Here is a 21,067-nt window from a genome sequence, read left to right on the forward strand (position 1 = left end):
TCTAAATACACACATATTGGCATGCTCCATATGAATGTGATGATGTGAAATTAGAGATCACCATTGAATTCATAGTAAACTGAATACATCAGTTAAAGTAACTGTAAGGAATACTTTACCTTGAGAGAAAATAATGAAACATGTTTGCCTAAAAAATAATAATAATAATAACAATGCCATTGTGTAAAAATAAGATAAGCAATATTGTTGTGGTTACAGTGCATTGTACAAAGTAAGCTAATATTTTTTTTTTACTTTACAACATTCTTTTGCATTTTGTATTAGTCCCACATTCACTCTGGATTATTCTGAATAGCTTTGTAACAACTAAGAGTTCTGTTCTGTTTGGCAGAGCAGGTCAGCTGGGACAGAACCAGCTGCCTTATAAACAAACCTGTATATTCCAATCCCAGCATCAGTTCTAAGTAAGTAAGTAAGTAAGTAAGTAAGTAAGTAAGTAAGAAAGAAAGAAAGAAAGAAAGAAAGAAAGAAAGAAAGAAAGAAAGAAAGAAAGAAAGAAAGAAAGAAAGAAAGAAAGAAAGAAAGAAAGAAAGAAAGAAAGAAAGAAAGAAAGAAAGAAAGAAAGAAAGAAAGAAAGAAAGAAAGAAAGAAAGAAAGAAAGAAAGAAAGAAAGAAAGAAAGAAAGAAAGAAAGAAAGAAAGAAAGAAAGAAAGAAAGAAAGAAAGAAAGGAAAGAAAGAAAGAAAGAAAGAAAGAAAAGGAAAGAAAGAAAAGGAAAGAAAGAAAAGGAAAGGAAAGAAAGAAAAGGAAAGGAAAGAAAAGGAAAGAAAGCTATGAATATCCAATAATGACATAGATCCAGTATCCAGTTTGGAGCCACAGTAAATGACATTGACCTTTAATGGAAACCCTACCACAGGGCCTTCCATACTTCCATGTTCATTTCAATCTATGAAAAAATCCCAAGGGTTATAAACAAACAGTACAGGAATGAACAAGATCAACCACTGACCTCAGATATTTTTTTCTTCTTCATCACCACTGCTAGAGGAGGATGGTGGCACGTCTTCACCCAGCCTCTTTAGTTTGGCCTTGTAATAGGCCTTTTTCATCCTGAAGGCCTTCTCCTTCTGTCGAGCAGCTTTCCTTTTCTCCCTTACCAGCTCCTGTTCCCATGCAAGCACCTTCATCCTGTTTTCCCACTCCAGGATCTTCATCTGTTCCAGCTGCTCCAAGGCCTCTGTCCGCTGCTGAAAATCAAATCTTGATAAGTCCACAGTGTCATGATGAGCTAGTCGGCGGCTGACGTCCTCCTCCTTGATGTCAGATGGGTGAAGATGATGGTTGATGGTCCTTGAGGTTCCTGTGAGGATAGAGGTAACAAAGAAGTGCAGTTTGAATGTTTGTTTAAACGTGACAAGCAAAACAGCTTGTGAACTATTTCCCTAGTTTCGATTTTGACACTGTCGCTCACCACCCAGGGTGGAATCCGATGGTAGGCGGCACTAGAGAGTGGTGATCTGATTCATATCTTCTGAGTCAATACTAAAGGGCTATTGAAAGGCCTGCACTTTATTATCTGAAAATATAAAATTACTTAGATTGACCAGACCTGAGTTTTTTGTACATGGATTCGTTAACAAAATCAGGTTTAATAGACCTGTATACTATTGGAGACAAAACAAACAAAAGGAGCATTTTTAATAATTTTTCTACATTAGGATCCACTTTATTTGAGACAAAGCTGTGACATTTACCTGGACCAAATTATTCTACAAAAAAACTGTTGCTGTGCAAAACGTTTACTCTGTTTCATTTACAAAAAGCAAAACAGAAATGATCTCCTCTTAAAAATCTTGTTAAGAGTCGTGTCTTATTCTCAACACGGGCGGCTCGTGCATGTCTCTATTCATCCAAGAACTGCCACAGCTATAGCTGGTTTAGTGAACACAAGGTAGGTCAGCTAACACGTTTCACAATGAGAGTGTTCCACAGGGTACTTCAGAGTACCTTGTGTATTACCTGTGCATTACAGTGTATTTCAGAAAGAAATGATTTGTGTGTTAAAATTTTATCAAATACAGATTTACACAAATGGTCCAAGATTACAGTTTTTGCAGTAGACAAAAACTTGCACTTTAGTCTGAGTCACAACGCCATGCAAAGTCATGCAGCAAAGGTAAGATCTGGTTAACTGCAAATGCTAATTTGGACATACTATTATAGTGAAGCACATTATCCTCTCCTATAAACAGTAATTTTGCTTTCATTGATATCTGATGTGTGCATCAATTTCTATTTATCAGAAACTGACAAACGTCTATTTAACGCTTTCAAAGAAAATCAGATCCCTTCTAAAATAGTGAGTAGGAAATTTATAATAGGTGATAAATCATCATTGTGAAGAAACAAACTTTAAAACTCAAGGGATATTTATAATGGATAAGTCACATCCTCAAACCCCATTCCTGGGATTAGTTTTGACAGTCCACAGCCACGCTATATATAAACCAACTGATAACAGGATTCCCCACCTTACTAATCACCTCGATTCATTAAGACTCTTACTGCAGGGTGCTTATTGTCAGTAAAAACTAAAGTATATTCTGAGTATCCAAACCTGTCACATCACTATCTGTTAATACCCTGAGCAGGAAACAGGAACAGATTGTCACAAGCGGCTGGCTTGAAAAAAACCAAACTATTTGGCCTTTACTTAAATCTTTATCTGTCGGTACCTGGGGCTGTGAAGTAGGCAACGGGAAATGCTGCATCCTGCACCTCTGCATTGTGGGAGCTGGAGTTTGTAGCGGGACTCTGGTGCAGCTCTGACCAGTCACTGCCTGAGATTCTGTCCAAAGCTTCACGCTGGAGGGTGAGGGCCATTTGCTCCTTGATCTTCTCTACCTAATAAGGAGGTGGCGGGCAACAAAATTCCCTCTTAGGAATCCAATGTGTAGGACTTATGAGCAACTTACAACCTATTGTTATTATCATATAAATAAATTTAAAAAAAAAAACGTTTTAAATATTTACCCGATTCATGTTGCCATTCATCTGTCTTGCATCGCCTATTAAACCGCCTGCAATAATGGACAGAAAGGACAGAGAGAGATGGGGAATGTCTGGAGGTAAATGTTAACAAAGAGCGCCTCCATCTGTTGGATGCAGGTATAACCTTACCTTAGTAGGTAGTAAAAAAAAAACATTCATGGCTTCATCAATCAGGTCTGTACAAATTTTAGCATAGAAAGCACAAAGTCAAAACCTATAATCTCATTACTAGCAACATTATATTGAGGACAGAGTGTTTTCTTTGAATTTAAAAACAACTTAGCGTTTAAATTACCAGCCTGCTAACTGAATTAGGCTTATCTGATCATGCTTGTAAAGAGAATTTTGGACAGTAGTTTAAGTCTTATTAAGAAAAATGTTTTGTGTACACTCTGCTAAACTTTGCTTGAAAAATAATTATTAAATAAAATGTTATACCAGAGAAATAACAAAAGTTCAACTCAGTTTATTTCAATTAAATTATTGGCAATAATATTGATGCGGTGTCTAGTACTGTTTCACTGTGCAACAAGAATAGCAATTTTCTGAAAGATATTGCCACCATTGTAGTAGCACAACCTCACACTCAAAATTCAGAAAAAAATGAAAAAATAAATAAATAATCGACATAATAGTTTTTACAAAGTTAACAGTGACACGATTATTGATACAGCAGTTACAACTCTCCTTTGCCTATTAGTCTTTCTGTGTTGATTTGTGATTGTTTTAGATCATTATCCTGGTGAAAGAACCAATGACAATCCATTTTCTATTTTGTGGCGGAGTACATTCGGTTTTTATTTGAATTTTTCTGGCATTTTAAAGATTTAATGATCACATGCACTTGAACAAGGTTCCCCGGGCCTTTCAAAGAGAACAGGCCCACAGCCTTACAGATCCTCCACCATACTTAACAGCTGGTATGAGGTGCTTTTCCACATAATCATCCTTTGTTTTACATCAAACTCACCAGGATGGGATTTTGCTGACTAGCTCAATCGCAGAATCATCTAAGATGGCATTTAATAGTAGGCTAATAGGAGGCTATGAACCCCGACTCTTACCACATGTCTAACAGCCAGCCTTGGAATTTTACTAATTGTTTTACACCTGCCCTGTGCGTATTGTGAAGATAAACCCTGGTCCTTCTCCAGCCTTGTTGGTAACAAACTCCAGTTTTTTTGGGGGGGGGGGGTTTTTACTTCATACTTATGTGATATTCTTGTAGCCAATTCCTGATTGATGAAGGTCAACGCAAATCTGCCTGACTTGAATCATATGTTGTCTTTCCCGTTTTATAGAGCAGCTAAAATTGATGGGCGTTTTTGCAAACAGGAAACAATTGATTACTAATTAAACATTCAGCTGACACTCTGATCAACTTGAGAAAGTAAAAATGAAATTTAGCATAAGTTACATTTAATTCACATGAATTGTAAGAGGACCCAAATAAGAGAGAAGTGGATGTTTTTAGCAAGAAGCAGGTTGATTTTTTCAACAACAACAAAAAAAATTTACATAAATAATTATGATTTAAGAAAGTTTGAAAGGATTAAGACACAATCTAGAGCTTGTGACAAGTGATTAAAAACTCAGTCATCTCAGCAACTTGCACATCCCTGCATATCCATGTGTGCTGACTCAGGTGTATAATTTATGCTTTAATCGCACAGTGCTGGTTGACCAATAACACCACGAAGATTACAAAGATAAATAAACAAACACAACGCGTGTCACTCAGCAGAAACCAACTCAACAGTGTTTAGCATTATTGAGGTTGTTTCCTGCTATAAAGACAGAAGGAGGCGGACTAACCTTCCAGCAGCTTGCGGACCGCCGCTTTGTGGCCAGCTCCGCCTGCGTGGCTGGTGAGAGCAGCCTCGCCCATGGTCTGAAGTTTGATTGATTTACAGCAGGCCCTGCACCGAGCGAAGTGGATGTCATCGGCGTCTTTGACCAGCCAGTCCTTGAAAGCGTCCTTTGTCAGCCAGGAATCCTGGAATTTACATTTCCCAGGCATGGTTAGCTTAAAAGTTAGCTGGACCGCTATCCAATGCGGAAACCTAAAGAAACCTATTAGTCGTATTTTGTCTTGTGATGCGTTTATGTCCTCTGGGAAAATGTGTTCATGGTAGTATCCATGCTAAAGAAGAAAAAAAGTTTCGACAAAACGTAAAACAGTTTTATACAAAGTTTTAATGATCTAGCAAACATAAAACTAATTTACCATTTTAATCTATTTCACGAATAACAGAAACGCCTCAATTTTGTGTTTTTTGATTAAATCATTTTTACAGTATTGGGAAAAAATAAATAAAACAAATAAATAACTCTATATAATATACAGTTTCTGTCATAATTCATACCTCAGAGAGAACCTGTGGGAGGAGCCAAAGATTGAGGTGATGGCAAGAAAGCCTTCCAACCTCAACGACTTGGAGATCATCACCAAAGATCTTCAAAATACCAGTGGAGACACGCAAAACGCTGGTCAGCAATTATAAGGGTTTGATTGCTGTAATGGCAATAACTATTTTTCTTTTAATTATTGGGGTGGGTATAAATAATAAACAGTAATGCAAGCTATTTAATTCAAATGTTAAAAAAATTGGCGCCCCATATTTGAGAGATGGTAGAATAATTTCCTATATAAACCCAACTTCTTGGTTAAATTAAAATAGTTTCAAATCTAAATTCGCGAGAGGTATAAATAATTCTGGCCTCAACAGTATTTCTTCAAAGTGCACACTCTCAAGTAAAACAATTTTCCAAAAAACACTTCAACGCAGCACACTGCTTCGCTTTTTATCACATGTCTTCTTTTGGCCAATAAGCACAACTTATTTTTCCTGTAGCCAATCAGCTTTTAGGAATCTGGTCTTGTAGGTTTATTGGTTAGCGTAGACAGGAATTAGTACAGTTGCACATGTGGACTAAATTGCTGTTCTTTGAAGTAAATAAAATTGATAATATATGGGTTTTAGAAATGTTTCATCTGTATGTAAAGTTCTGAGGAGGTACGCATTAAAAATCATTCCATTTTCTGTTTGTAGTGGTAATAAATGTAAATGTATTCTGCTATTCGCTTGTTTGGCTAACAGAAAGGCTTGTCGAGCAGGATGTTTTATTGTTAATATGAGCCAACCACACTATTCGTTTCTAGCCTTTACCGAATCAATTTTTTTTAGCTTTAAAACATAGTAACTTTGTATCTTTCGGGAGGCTTTCAGAATGTTTCTGAAATAGAAATTAAACACTACCCATGAAAGATGGAGACTGCTGCCTTGGTAGTGCCTATCACAGGTTTGGAGTTGTTTCAGCACCGGTTCCTGCTGGCAGGTAAGTAAGGATACCTTGACCCGTTTCACGGTCTGTCACGTTACAACGGCAAAGTGTAGCATGCATTTGTTTTAACTGTCTTCCTTTTGATGCACTCAAATAAAATCCAATGCAGCCACCCGGAGGTCTATGGCAACTCTGGATGAGGTACAAATAATCTAACCTTTATGGAAAAGTGGTAACAAAGAAAGTCATTGTTAAGACATCCTTTAAGCAGGCTGACATGTAGGGAACACAGCAAACATGTGGGGGAAGGTGCACTGGTCAGATGAGATGCTATGTGTGGCACACATAAAATATGAAAAAGAAATAAACACTGCACATCACCCTGAACTCACCATCCTCATGGTCAAGGGTGGTGGTGGCAGCATTATGCTTTGGGGATGTTTTTCTTCAGCAGGGACAAGGACGTTTTTAGAGTTGATAAGAAGATGGATCTGCTAAATATAGGGTAAACCTGGGGGATAAAAACCTGTTAAAACTGTAAAACACTGGGATGGAGGTTGATCTTCGATCAGGACAACACTAAACATACAGCAATATCTACAAAGGAATGACCTAGTCAAAGTCCAGACCTAAATTCCATTGAGAATCAGTGTCAAGACTTGAAATTACTCTTCACACCTGCATGGTTTCCATCCAGTCTGATTGAGCCTGAGCTCTTATAAGAATAATGGGCAAAATCTTCTGTTCCTGGATGTGCACATCTGGTAGAGAAATACCTCTACCTCATAAGATCTGCAGCTATAATTGTTTCTAAAAGAGGTTTGAGTGTTGACTCATAAGGGCTGGATACAAAAGCATGCCACATTATTCAGATTTGTATATGTAAATAGTTGGAAACTATGTATAATTTTCCTCCCACTTCACGATTATGCACTATTTTATGAAGGCGTACTTTACTTCATTTATTCATAAAGCACATTAAAAAGTGCTACACATATATATATAAAAAAGAAAAACATTTAAAACAAGGAACAATAAAATCCCAATAAATCAGATTGAAGTTTGCATTTATGTGACAACCTGTCTTCAGCTAAATATCTTTAAGTTTATCAGAGGCCTTTCTAATTTATGGAGTGTAGTACTTATACCACCACATAAAGAGGATCAGGCGATTAACCAAAAAAGTCGAGGAGCTAATTAACAAAGAGATTAGAGCAAAACTTGATAGAATGACTTGATGTTGAAATCCCAATAACTGTTTTCTGAGGCAATATTCCTAATGGTTTAAGAGACAAGCAAGATTATTAACTTGTATATTGATCTACCTAAAGATTATAATCATATTTAACATACTTTTATGTTAAGTATGATCATAATTTATAATATAAGAAAATGTAACTTTATTAGCATTTATTTTAAACCGTATCCTGTTCTGCGAACTCAGTGGGACGGCAGATGATCCTTGGTTATCTTTAGGAGTGTTTAAGGAACACATGCCTAAAGTTTCCATTCTGTGATTTATTTAATTGTTTTTGATTTTATTCCAAAATTACCAACGAAAAAAATGCGGCACTCCAAATTTAGCCTGTCGGTATTGATTTTTAGAGATAAGCCTTTGACTTTTTTGCTAAAGTGAAATGAATAGCAAAAGCTCTCAAGATTATCAAACCATTTTTTTGTATTTAATCTAGACTCATGCACACTCTTACACCTGTATTACCATTTTCCTTCATGGCAGGCGAGGGACCGGTCCTGTCCGTGTACATTCTTCAGCCTCGCCCCAATGTTGGCGCCTCACTGAGTGTCCTCCAACATTACAGAATCCATGGGATCAGAGCGAGGAGTCGGGACGGTGTGTCGACACGGAGCTCTACCGTCATAATCCACGGACAGCAGGAAGATGGTAACACTTAGAAATGTCTCCTGACTTTATAAATGTTGTACTAATGACTCTTAAGCTTAGACCAGATTCTTTTTTTAGGAAATATAATTAAAGTGATGCTATCTATAGTAGAGATGCACAGATTTTAAAAATTCAGATTTTTCTGACTTTTTTCCTGTAGGGACTAAAACATAAAGGAAAAGGGCGCTGTGGGTTTTGCGTTAGAGGTAGCTTTGAATGCAACAGAAAATGATGACCAGATTACCTCCCTATATGCATCAAAGTATCTTTCTCTAACCTTCCTCTGATTTTTCTTAAACTCAGAGTAGATCAGTCCATGCTGGTGATGAATCTTCCAATCACTAAAGGAATGAGTTCTTAGTTTTAAAGCAGTTAATGAATACTGATGTTTCACAGTTTGAGTTGCCAGTATTGTTAAAATTGGCCCTTCTTTAGCCCATCTAGGGTGTCATTGTAAATCAGTTTTTTTTATTGTTTGTAAAACAAGTTCACTCCTTCCTAGCTCATTGCTGTCTTAAGACATTTGTTTAATATTTATCTGTTTTTCTGCTTTCGATCTCTAGAGAAACACTCCACCTCTGAACGAAGCTTCTATGACTTCGCCATATTTGGAGGAAGAGCTGTGAGGCTGGTCAGGCTTCATTTAGGTTTCAAAGATGTGGAGATTCTTCACTTGGAGGTCCTGGGCCCCCTCTTGGAGCTCCAGGACTGGGCCCTGGATGTCCGCTGGCTCTCCGCAGACAACCAGTCCCTGCTCTGCGTTGCTGTCGCCCATAATGGTGCTCTTCTCCTTGATTCTACCACAGGAAGTGCACTGGTTCAGTGCTCCTGTCTGGAGGGCTGTCTGCTGTATTCTGCCCTTCTTCTGGTGCATCAATCTTGGACTGATGCCGTCTTGGTTGGGGGGACTGTTTTTAACCAGCTGATCATCTGGAAGCCTGGGCGAGAGGATGGAATGATTAATTCTGGTCACAAGGCTCCAGTTGAGCGCCGTCTGTTGGGCCACAGCGGTGTCATCTTCAGCATCTCTTACCTCCAGGAGAAAGGATACCTAGCCTCAGCTTCAGACGACCGCAGCGTTCGGGTTTGGGGTGTTGGTGCCTTAGGCGGCCCGGGTGGGAAATGTGGAGACTCGAACCCGACATGCTTAAGAGTTTTGTATGGCCACCAGGCCAGGGTGTTTTCAGTCCATCTCTCAACGGGGTACGTGTTCAGCGCCGGGGAGGACGGAGCCTGTTTAGTCTGGGACCTGGAAGGGGGAGGAAAGGTGATTCGCACACTGAAGGGCCACCGTGCAGGGGGGGTGCGTTCACTGGCAGTCAGTGGGGGAACAGGAGATGATGAGAGATGGGTGGCCACAGGTGGGGCAGATGGAGGGCTGAGGCTGTGGATGGTAGAAGATGGTGAGGAGAACAAGGAGAGTCTGGAAGAGAAACTAACAGACCTGAAGTTTCCTGGACCTGACCTTCCTAAAGTGGTTTGTATAGCAGGAGGAGAGGAGGAAAACATGTGCTGGAGTCAGTTTTCAGTTTGTACAGACAGAGGAACAGTTTGTCAGTACAGTGATGGAAGTTGGGAGACAGTATGGGAAGGCCCACCTGAGTTTTATTCATACTGTGTGATGGATACAGTAAATGCCTTTTTGAAAAATGTAGCCAGTACAGTTACATTGTGTGCTGTAGGGAACATCTGCGGATCCATCCAGGTGTTTCCTACTTCTCATCCTTTGTCTGGCGTACGTCTAACAGGCAGACCAGGAAAGATCCACAGTATTTTTTGGAAAAAGGGAACAGATAAGTTATATTTACTCGCATCAGGTGCTGAAGGATTTGTCTATCGCTGGTTTGTAGAGGTAAAAATGAAAGAAAACAGTTTATTAGTTCTTAGCTTGGTACCTCTTCCATCTTTCCTCCTACCTCTCTGCTCCAAGCGTTGGCTCACATCCGCCATCTGCCTCCAGCATCATTCCAACAAGGAGCTCTGGGTGTGTGGAGACAGGAGAGGGTCCCTGCTTTTGTTTCAGGAGGGGGAAAACGTTGAGCTTAACAGAACTGATCATGAAAAAGTGAATGAAGGCTTGCAGCCAGGTGTAAAAACCAGAACGATGGTGGAAAAAAAACATGACTTAACACTGCACCCTCTGAGCTGTCTGTTCGGAGTGCACGGGAAACATGGTGTAACCTCGGTGTCCGAATACCGGGGATTGTTTTACAGCACCGGGAAGGACGGCTGCGTGAGGATTTTCAGGGTGAGTCAAACGCAGCCTGAAGAAAGTGATGGCGATCTTCATCTTGAGGTGCTCAGAGTCCAGCGGGCCTGTAGGGGCATGGAGTGGCTGGAAAGAGTTTTAATACTTGAGTCTGAAATCTCTGAAGAGCTTGGAGAGGAATGTGAAAATGTGATCCGAGGGGAGCTAAGGGAGGCCAGATTTGTCATTGCCGGCTTCCATGCCGTCCACTTTGTGGTTTGGGACCCTGTGAGACAGGAGAGGCTGATGGTGGTGCCCTGCGGCGGAGGGCATCGCTCTTGGAGTCTCTGGTTGTCGCACACAGGGATTTGGTCTGGACGTGGAGCTTTGGTCTTCATCAAACAGGGGGCGATCATGACTTCGCAGCCCCCAGGAGAGATGCTTGGCTGTGCTGAGGTAGCAGGGAGAACTGGAGGATGGAGCTTGAGAGAGGGCATCCATGGGAGGGGGATATGGTGTGTATGCAGGCTGGGGAGGATAGAAGAGATTGGAATTGACTCTCAAACACATAAAGGAGACAGTAAAATGTATTGGGAGATAGTGGTGACAGGAGGGGAAGACACTAGCTTAGCGGTCCTGGCTATAAATACAGTTTCTGGGATTGTTAAGGTTCTCTCCGTTATTACGGACCACATCTCAGGCGTGCGAACAGTGACAGCAACAACACAACTACAGGGAGAGGCTCTCTCCGCCCTGTTACTATCAGCCGGGGGCCGGGCTCAGATTCAGTGTAATCGGCTGCTGGTCGTCTGGGACAGACAAAGGATGACTCCTTCCTGTCAGGTGATCCAGGTGGCGAGTCACCGATTGGATATCCAGTGGGAGAGGAAGCGGAACCGACACAAAACTGTGAAAATGGACCCAGAATCAAGGCAAGTTTGGATAAGCTGATTTAGACTGAATTGATTCTAAATGAAATGGCTTCCATGTATTTTTCTGAACATGCTAGGTTTTGTTTTATTTAACTGGATCGAGTTGTAACCACAGTTAAAATGGACAGAAAGATGTATTTCAGTTCATTTTTACTAATGATCTCAATTAACAAGAATCTGTTCGTTTGTGCTTTCCCTTGACAGAATAATACAAATCTGCAAAGTTTAAACATGCCTGTACCATGTCTGTGACATGCCTCACAATTAATCAATGCAAATATTGATTTAAATAGTAAAACAGAAAGGTAACTTTATTAATTAGAATAGTAGAAAACAACAGTGATAAAATAATAGTAATAATAACACAAAATAATGTCCAAATTACTCCTTAAACTTAAATCATTAAACAAAAATCACAGTCATTGCTTATATTTTGCAAAGAAAGAAACGGCTGTATTAATATATAAGAAATGCACTCCTTAACAATGGTCCAGAGTAGAGCTGCTATATATCAGATCACCCCATCAATGTTTGCAATAGGCCAGTTGTGAGGGGCTACTTGGATGCAATGTTTGGTTAGAGATCATATTTAGAGTGCCCTGCGTTCACACTCGGCATGCCAATAATAGATTTGGCCAGTTGGCCACAGTTATGACCTCGCTCAAAGGCTACAACACAAAGGGAGACACAACGTGTATAGGAGGAACACAGAAAGGTTCAAATCAACGTTTCTAAAATGTAACCTGAAATCAATGATGTATGGCGTCCATAAGTAGAGAATGTTTGGGGAAAGTGTAAGTAAAATGATCTACTGAGCAAAAGGGTTGCAGCGTACCCGCAGAGGAGAGCAGACACAAGTTAGTTGGCAGTCAGGGTTCAAAATAAAAAACTCAGGGCTTTACCAGGTCATCAGGTGTTCCATACCAGTAAACAGTGTTGGATATGAAACATAAATGCCCAACATAACTACTCCAGTCTTGCAGGGGTCGTAACACCTCACAGGAAATGGTTGGAAAATAGAGAGTCTGAAAAATGTAGGTGAATCATGGTCATCATAGCAAAATCCAACAGTGGTATCACTGTTACATGTTTTCCTAACATCATACAGCCCTAGTCAAGAGATGGCTTAGCTGCAGCATTATAAACTATAGCAAATGTGCGACAATATGGCTAGCAGATTGACAGAGCAAGCCAACCATACAACAGCATTGATGGAGAAATTAACCAACAGGAGGACTGGAAGCCTGCATGCAGACATGTCCAGACAAGCTATCAACAGTCAGACCTTTCTGCGCTAGAATCCTCTTCAGCCGTTCATCTGCCCTTCCACTGTCCTCTCAGCAGATTCTTCCAGTTCTCCAGTCTGCAGAGCTTGGCCACTCTACTGACACCACTGACTTGCTTACTGAAAATGTGTTCAGACAACAGAAAATGAATGGATTGCTTGATCTGTTGTTCTGGACAAAGGTTTACCTCTTGGGTTTGGGTATTTCCAGGTACATGTCCATAGAAGTTCTGGAAGAAAAGACAGGCTGGGTCCTCGTGGTTCTGTCCTGCAGTGACGGGGCTCTCAGGTTAGTTGCATCGCATCTTTGGGAACTGAAGAAGTGCTTTAATGTTTCTGAATGTGTTAATTACGGTCAGATAAGCTCACAGTATGATAACCTTGAGAAAAAACATCATGTTTTCACAGAAATTAACACAAAATTCAAAACAAAAAATTATTGTCCTTCAAATATTTGTATTCCAAATTATTACATAAATTATGACATTTATAAAACCTTTCCATGAAAAGTTTTAAAATAAATAAATCTGTCACATTGCTCTGATTGTTAGATCTTACTGTATTTAACTGTCGTTGTGTTTGTATTTTAGGCATTTATTTGCCATTATTTTGTGACTGTCCCTCCAGATTGTTTTCTGTCAGTGAAGCTGAAAATCAAATTGACTTGTTGTGGGAGACGTTTTTCCACCAGCGCTGCGTTCTTTGTGTCGCCACCTGCAGCCTGCAGGATGGCAAAGGCAACAGGTGAGTTCATCTGTGTTCAAGACTTTGCTTCATGGATAGTTACATTTATAAATGATTGCTCTTTGTTTGATTAGTTTTACAGGGCCAGTAAGACGTTTGCAAACATTCATCACTGTCATGAATGTCGTATTTGTTCTACAGTCTCATTGAGACCTCAAGAAGTTTGCATCTCTTGTGGATTTTATCTAACCCATGGGGTCTAAATTATACATATATATTATATAAACTGGCTCACAAATATGAGACATTTCCACAACATACTTGGGTAAATATAGTTTAGGAAATGGCACCTTAGACACTGGCCATCTGAAAGCCTCTAGTATATTTCTGACTTCATATTTGTCCACCGCTCTTGGTAGAATTGGTAGAGTTAATTTGCTAGTCTCAAGGCACGAACGCAGCTTAATCCATAAGTCATCAACATGGTTGAGGTTGAACAAATTCCCAAAGCGTAATCTTGGCCAGCTTTATCTGTTCCAAGAGGAGTTTTATGTGTTTGGGGTCTGTCTAAAAATGGCTTGGGAATAACCCCATGGGCTAAAGCTGATGATAAACTAAAGTATCCTGGAACCGCCATTACCATCAGTCCTCAGGGAAATCAGTTTAGCATGGACTGAGAGGGAGGGGACTAAAACGGAAGCCCTGCTTAAAAATCAACACATTAATACTCCTTAAAGTTTTCCAGCCGCACGTGTGGAAAACAAATTTATTAAGCTATTGGATCACAGATGACAGATAATGTTCGGAGCAGTCAAGGAGAGGCTTTCAAACCTTAAAAAAAAAAACCCATACCAACTGTGAAACATAGTGGTGGCCGAATCATTCTTTGGGTCTGTTTTAGTGCCGGTGGTACTGGTGTGTTGTACAAAGTGGACAGAATGATGAAGGAGGTGGACTTCTTCCTAATCCTTCAACTTCAATGACCGCATCAGTATCTAAATGGCAGAAACTTGGCCACTGTTCGGTGTTCAAAGAAAACGATGATCCAAAACACACATCCAAACAGGTTTTAGATGTAGAAAGCCAACATTAGGCTTCTGAAATGCACCAAACCCTAACCCTAATGAAAATGTGTGGACTATGCTCAAAAGCGACATCCCTTTATTTAAATCTACCCATTTAATCCAAATATGTCAATCCGGGGCTGCGCAGTGGCACTGTTGCTTTACAAAAAGAAATCCTTGGATTCCAATCCCGGTCGAGTCCGTTCTTTATGGAGTTTGCATGCTCTCCCCATTCATGTGTGGGTTCTCTCCAGGTACTCCCTCCACAGTCCAAAAACATGAATTTTAGGTCAATAGCTCTTTCTAAATTGCCCCTATTGGCCCCATGAGTGTATGTCTGCATGGTCGCTTGTGTGTCTCTGTGTTACCCTGGTATAGACAGGTGTGTGTGTACCTCTTCCATTTTCATAGCCGCCTGCCTCCTTGCGACCCTCCAAGGATTGAGCTAGAATAGAAACTAAATGGATATATGTGTCAATTATGCTGAAAAGAAGAGTATATATCCTGCTAAATTTAGTTTAGATGCTTGTTGATGGTTTTAAAAAGGGTGGGGTCAAGGTGCAGCTTGCTGTGGGACATTTAACCAAGTATTACTCTGGGTGTATTTATATAATTAAGAAAATAGAATTATAGAAAATCCTCTTATAGAAAATCAATTAAAATTTGTGCATCCAATGATTAAAAAATAATTAACATTATTCTTTAAAAAACAGCAATGGTATGATTATTCCAGCCTACAAAACGAGCTGTTTAAATGCATTAAAAGCCCAAAATGAATATGAGAATAATGCTGATGATGAGTGAATGCAAACCTCTGGCCTGACCTGTACTTCTGCATCTCTTTGGTTCATGTCAGGTTGTTTTTAAGAAGTTATTTAGCAGTGATGCAGGAATTTATGTGCTTCTCCCACAGGTACAGACTGCTGTTCAGTGCAGCCACCGATGGAAAAATTGCAGTGTGGCATTTGACTCAAAGTTTGCTCGTATCGGATAATTCAAGTGGTGCTACAACCCCACCAATCCCCTGCCTTGTCATTACCGCCCACCAGAGTGGCATCAACTCATTGGTTGTTTGGGTAAAGGAACTGGGACAAGAAGAGGATGGTTGCCTAGTAACTGTTGCGAGTGGAGGAGATGATGGGCAGCTGACAGTGGCCACACTGAGGGTGCAGTACCCAGAAGATGGGAAGGTTGGGGGCGACAGGGGTTTTTCTCAGATTTGTTACAATCAAACCTTATTGGAAGCACATGATAAGTCTGCCAACCAGTTTCACCTTCATTTACACTCCCAGTCCAGCATCTCCCTGGCTCATGCTTCTTCTCTCACGGCCCTGAAGCTCCTGAGCCCTGGTCTCCTGGTTTCTACCTCATCTGATCAGAGGGTGTGTCTGTGGAGGGTTAGTGATACTGGCATCAGCCATAGCGGGGCACTGTGCTCCCATGTTGCAGATGCTGCAGGGCTTGCGGTGTGGGAGGAGGAAGAAGTGGATGAAAAGATGAGGTTTGAGACAGAGCAAGTTTGGGAGGAAAAAGTTGACCCAGTTTGTAAGACCAGTTATGTGAAAGACGAAGAAGCAACTGATAATCCGGGAAATCCAGTGCAGGATGGAGACACTAACACAGGTTGCTGTGAGTGCAGCAAGCAGATAACGAAGGTGGGATGGGTGTTGGTCTGTGGGCAGGGCTTCCAGCTTCTGCAACTCAGGGATGCTGGAATGGATGCAGAGATGTGGAAAAAGAGGAGAGAAAAGGAAAATGAAAGTGTTAAAGTGACTTTTCAGAAATAGGACGCATAAATGCAATCAGAGCATCAAAGTGGTACATAATTTATTTTTTAAAAACACTTATGTTGATTTATGAATAATATCAGTATGTTTATCTTGACTCCTGCTCCATTAATCAAACCATTTTTAAATAAAGTAATCTATTTTCCTGATTTCCTGTGTATTAGTGTTTGCGTTACAAAAGCAATGTATCATTTGTGAGTGAATGAAGAAGGTAAATAGGAATTAAATCTGAACCAAAACTGATTCATAACTAACTGGAAATAAGATTTATTGGCCAATTATGCAAACTAGCAAATGTTTGCAAAAAAACAGAGAAGGTTTTAAATAGATCAACACAACTACCTAACTGTGGTTTTGCAGTATATCCCTTCTAATGAGTGCTGAAGTCCTAAAATTATTCAACTCTTTCTTGAAAAGCGAACATGATTTGTAACCAGACCCCAACTTCTGGCAGCATTCCTGAATGTTAGCCCTTTCCTAATGTGCAAAGGACCACCAACTTTTTCACATAAAACAACTTGATTTTCAATTGACTTTAAGTCAGGCGACTTAAGGCCACTGGAGTAAATTCCTGAACTTTTGAAACCCAGCCTTGGTGGAGATGTGCTTGGGATCATTGTCCTGTTTAAACTTTCACTCGCTTTCTTGTGCCTTTGGGTCAGTCATGGTGTACGTGCTGGAGTTCAGGTGCAGACCCCTTCTGTATTTAGTATTTGCCTTTTTGTGGAAACTGAAACCTCAGTGGCTACTCTCACAGAGGTTTCACCAACCATTGAGGTATTTGAGAAATCTTATCTCAAGCACACTTCATGCAACTAATGAAGCCTAAAACTGGTTACAACTGGTCATAACAGACAAAACCTAATATTTAAATGTTTGCTTCAATCAGACAGTTGAATTAATTTTAAGACTGCACCAGTCATTTGAGTAAAATCCTAGTAATAGTTTTTAATAAGTATTTAAACGGTTCTTATATAATTTGTTTATTGCATGAACCTGAAGGGTTTTAAATTTAAACAATAAGCCTAATTTGTACGATTGAATTTGCCTAAACTCCAAATGGTCCCGTTGCTTCTAGTAATAAGCGAAGGCATTTGTATCTCAGCAAGAGCTGCTTTAAATTTCCCTGGCTGTTTCAAATTAACATTAAAAATAAGCTTCGCCCATCAGTGGTATGCTTCAAGGAGCGATGCCAAACAGTTCATTTATGACTGCTTTGAGATAGTTTTTAGTCCTAATTAAGAAAAAACCTTTTACTGCCTACACTGTGCCTTCAAAGTGTTAAGAAATGTGGTAAATCTGATTAGAGTAAGTCCGACACATGCTCTCATTGTATTTTTTGAATAAATCGCAAATGTTTTATCAAAAACATGCAGTTTCTTTACTTTTGCAATCAAAAATGCATTGTCTTTATACATAATAACAAAACCTACGGATGGCAACAAGTGTCATGCATTAATGAAGTAGGCTGTCCAGTTTAAGGCCACAAATAATGTAGCAGCCATTTAGAAATGGACTGCAGAATTCCTGCAAACATACAAACTATGTTTTGTCTGTCTGAAATGCAACACTGCTAACTCATATAAAGTGGTGTGTAAAAATGTATAACGATGCAGACTTTCTGCATTGTAATTTGGATATCTGCGATTGTATGCCTCTAGAATGCAAATGTAGCTGTGTCACAAGAGGTGTGTGACATTTGAACCTTGTTCATGTGCGTTACGTTAAATGTCAAACCCTGTAGATTAGTATGTGGTAACTTAAAGTCATCTGGTAGAAATTTTAAACAGTCACCGCTGTTGTGAGAACAGTCTTACAGTGGTGGGTTGTAACTGGTTTTGCACGCTCATAGTACGGACATATTCCCTTTAGAAGACACACAAGAAGTTCTCCCTCTGTAAATCATTCAAGTCAAGAATGTAGGTTAAACATATGAGGAAAGTTAATGTAAAACATGTTAGTTTCCATTTAAAGTAACTGCTGTGTGTGCTAAAACCTGAATACAGATATACATGGTCCTACACAGTCTGGGAAAGTATGACATTTTATTTTGTTATTTTTCCAGGTTTCTATGGAACAACTATCCATCCATCCATCCATAGAAATATCGGCCATAAATTCATAGTGAATGTTGGCAAGGGATTGAGAGGTCTGTAAATTGAGCTTAAAAATGTCTGTAATGTTGTCATAACAAATGTTTAAGGAACCTAAAAATAGTAAATACTTTATTGATTAAGGTCCACTGACAGCAACTATTTGTTGACTACTACTACTACTACTTCTTTATTTATAAAGAACTTTAAAACAACAGTAGCTGCGACAAAGTGCTGTACAGATGAAAACCAAAAGAAACATGCCAAATATGAAAAAGACAACAAAAACAGTAAAACACCATAGCAGAAGTAAGAGCAAAGGTTTCAACATGTGTTAAAAGCCGAAAAATAAAAGTGAGTCTTAAGATGAGTTTTAAAAGTAGACAATAAAGGGGCACTTCTAATATTTAACGACAAAACGTTCCATAATTTTGGAGCGGCAACACTAAAAGCTCTGTCTCCTTCAAGCTTTAGTTTAGACCTCGGTACCTCCAGGAGCAGCTGATCAGCTCACCTGAGGCAACGAGCGGGAGAACATGGGTGAAGCAGCTCGGAGAGGTAAGATGGAGCAAGACCATGTAAACTTTTAAAAACAAAAGAATCTTTAATTGAACCCTAAAACGCACGGGCAGCCAGTGGAGAGAAGCCAGGATAGGGCTGATGTGCTCCCTCCTCCCGACTCCCGTTAAAAGCCGAGCAGCAGTGTTCTGGACCAACTGGAGACGCCTGAGGGAAGACTGGCTAACTCCAAAATAAGGGGCGTTACAGTAATTGAGCCGAGTTGTAATGAAGGCATGAATTACTGTTTCAAAATCTTGTCTTAAACGAATTTGCTTGATCTTTGGCAGCTGCCTAAGATGATAGAAACAGGACTTGACCACTGCTGCAACCTGGCAATCTAACTTAAGATCACTGTCTATTATAAAACTCAAATTGGAAATTGTGTGCTTCAAATAAGACGTCAAGGGGCCAAGATTAATATGGGATGTTTCACAGAGGCTGCTGGGACAAAACACCATCACTTCTGTTTTCTTGTCATTAAAGTTTAGGAAATTTAAAGCCATCCAGGCTTTAATGTCTTCAAGACATAGAAGTAGGGGCTTGATCAATAAGGCTCCTTTTTTTAATGGCATGTATATTTGACTGTCGTCAGCAGACAAAAAAGGACATCAAATTGGTTTAGCTGGTGCCAACATAGCTGGCACCTCACTGGATTTTTGCAGTTTTGAAGTCCAACCATAATAGTGAACCATAGTCTTATTAACCCAGAAAACCATGCTTATCATGATTTTTTGTCCCACATAAAATTCAATTAGCAGTATAAATGTGATCTTTCATGCTATCTTGAAATAAATACACCCAAACTGATAAGAGTGGACAAAAACTTTATAAATCAGGGAAGCGACTGAAAGCCTCGTGGTAACTCTGGAGGAGCTGCAGAGGTCCTTAGCTCAGGATGAAAAACTTTGTGGTTGGTGTCGTAGACCAGTCCAAATCACCATGAGACATGGTGGTAGCAGCATCATGCTCTCCGCATGTCTTCAGAAGCTGGTCAGAATTGATAGATGGATTGAATTAAATACAAGGCAATTGTAGAAGAAAACTGGTTACAGGCTGCAAAGATGAGAGTGTGGCAGAAGCATTCAAAATATAATATATTCCAAGTGTTGTGCAGGTTCACTTTTAACAAAAACTAGTTAAGTTCAACATATCCCCTTACTTACCACTAACATAACATAAAATAGTTTATGAATTATTAATAAACCTGCTCCCTTATATTTCCCTGCTTTAGATGTTGGAAAGCAAAACACTTTTAGAATGTTGACAGAAAGTTTGCTCACTTTGTGTTCATCAGTTTTTTTCCCCCCAAAACTGAATTACACTCTTTTGTCATTTATTTGTTTTGCGCAGCTGTATTTTTAAAATGAAATATTACAAGTATTGTAATTAAAAATGTATAGTGTCTGTGGCTCCTCACACTCGCAATTGCATATTTTTATGGAGAAACCTTGTATACACAAGCACGCTCTCACTCAGACCCACAGGTGTTTAGATTTAGGTGTTAACAGATACACAAATGTTTTATATTGAGCCGTAATTACCATTCTCTATTCTCTTCTTCTTTCTCTCCTCCATTCTTTACTCCTTCTTTCCCCTTTTCCTTTTTGTCCCACCTCTCTCTTTCGTGCTTCTTATTTTTTTCCTTTCCATTTCTGTCTCCGTGTCCAACAATTGAAATAATCACCAAGCAGTTTTTCATAAAGTTTATTTTCTAAAAATCAAGCAGGGCTTTAAAGCGTTAGCTGTAATGCTCCACTTGTAAAAGTAAATCTGTTGGGCTCCTTCTTGGCACTCAGATAACAATTCTGAGTGCTACTGAGCGGACAAAAACAAATTGATAGTGTCGACCTCCCTAAACACCCCCACCAGAACACCGGCGTGAAGATTCACCTTCCAGCAAGATGACGACCCTAAACACCTAGTCAGAGCTTCAAAGGAATGGTATAGTCAGTCAGTTTCTACTGCTTCTTCCATAGTGGGTCGCAGGGAAGCTGGTGACCATCTACAGCCCTGGACGGGTCGGCAGTCCATTGCAGGTCAGGGCAACACAGACACAGGACAAATAACCACACACACACACACATTCACTAAGGGCAATTTAGAGAAACAAAGTAACCTAACAGTCACATTTTTGGATGTGGCAGATAGCCAGAGTACCTGGAGAGAACCCACACATGCACAGGGAGAACATGCAAACTCCATGCAGAAAGATCCCTGGCTGGGAATCATACCCAGGACCTTCCTGGTGCAAGGCAACACTGCTGCCAGCTG

The 21,067-nt window shown here is 39.9% G+C and overlaps 2 protein-coding genes across 3 annotated transcripts; one reads left to right on the top strand and one right to left on the bottom strand.

The window, feature by feature from the left end:
- Positions 1–679: 679 nt before the first annotated feature.
- LOC124874397 lies at positions 680–5,127 on the bottom strand. Its single transcript, XM_047375749.1, has 4 exons — positions 4,830–5,127; positions 2,997–3,043; positions 2,699–2,867; positions 680–1,323 (listed from the first exon to the last, which is right to left on the bottom strand). Exons 1-4 carry the CDS (start codon positions 5,032–5,034, stop codon positions 974–976), a joined length of 771 nt encoding a protein of 256 aa, XP_047231705.1. The 5' UTR covers positions 5,035–5,127; the 3' UTR covers positions 680–973.
- An 809-nt stretch (positions 5,128–5,936) lies between these two features.
- On the top strand, positions 5,937–16,291 carry wdr6 (WD repeat domain 6). Of its 2 annotated transcripts, none has more exons than XM_047377836.1 (7): positions 5,937–6,031; positions 6,237–6,353; positions 8,038–8,202; positions 8,766–11,322; positions 12,819–12,896; positions 13,235–13,351; positions 15,269–16,291. In XM_047377836.1, exons 2-7 carry the CDS (start codon positions 6,284–6,286, stop codon positions 16,140–16,142), a joined length of 3,861 nt encoding a protein of 1,286 aa, XP_047233792.1. In that variant the 5' UTR covers positions 5,937–6,031; positions 6,237–6,283; the 3' UTR covers positions 16,143–16,291. The 2 variants fall into 2 exon arrangements, with proteins under 2 accessions (XP_047233792.1, XP_047233799.1); XM_047377843.1 differs by having other exon boundaries at positions 6,013–6,031; positions 6,245–6,353.
- The last annotated feature ends 4,776 nt before the right edge of the window (positions 16,292–21,067 follow it).

This window comes from Girardinichthys multiradiatus, chromosome 1, assembly GCF_021462225.1.
Source record: "Girardinichthys multiradiatus isolate DD_20200921_A chromosome 1, DD_fGirMul_XY1, whole genome shotgun sequence".
Taxonomy (NCBI): domain Eukaryota; kingdom Metazoa; phylum Chordata; class Actinopteri; order Cyprinodontiformes; family Goodeidae; genus Girardinichthys; species Girardinichthys multiradiatus.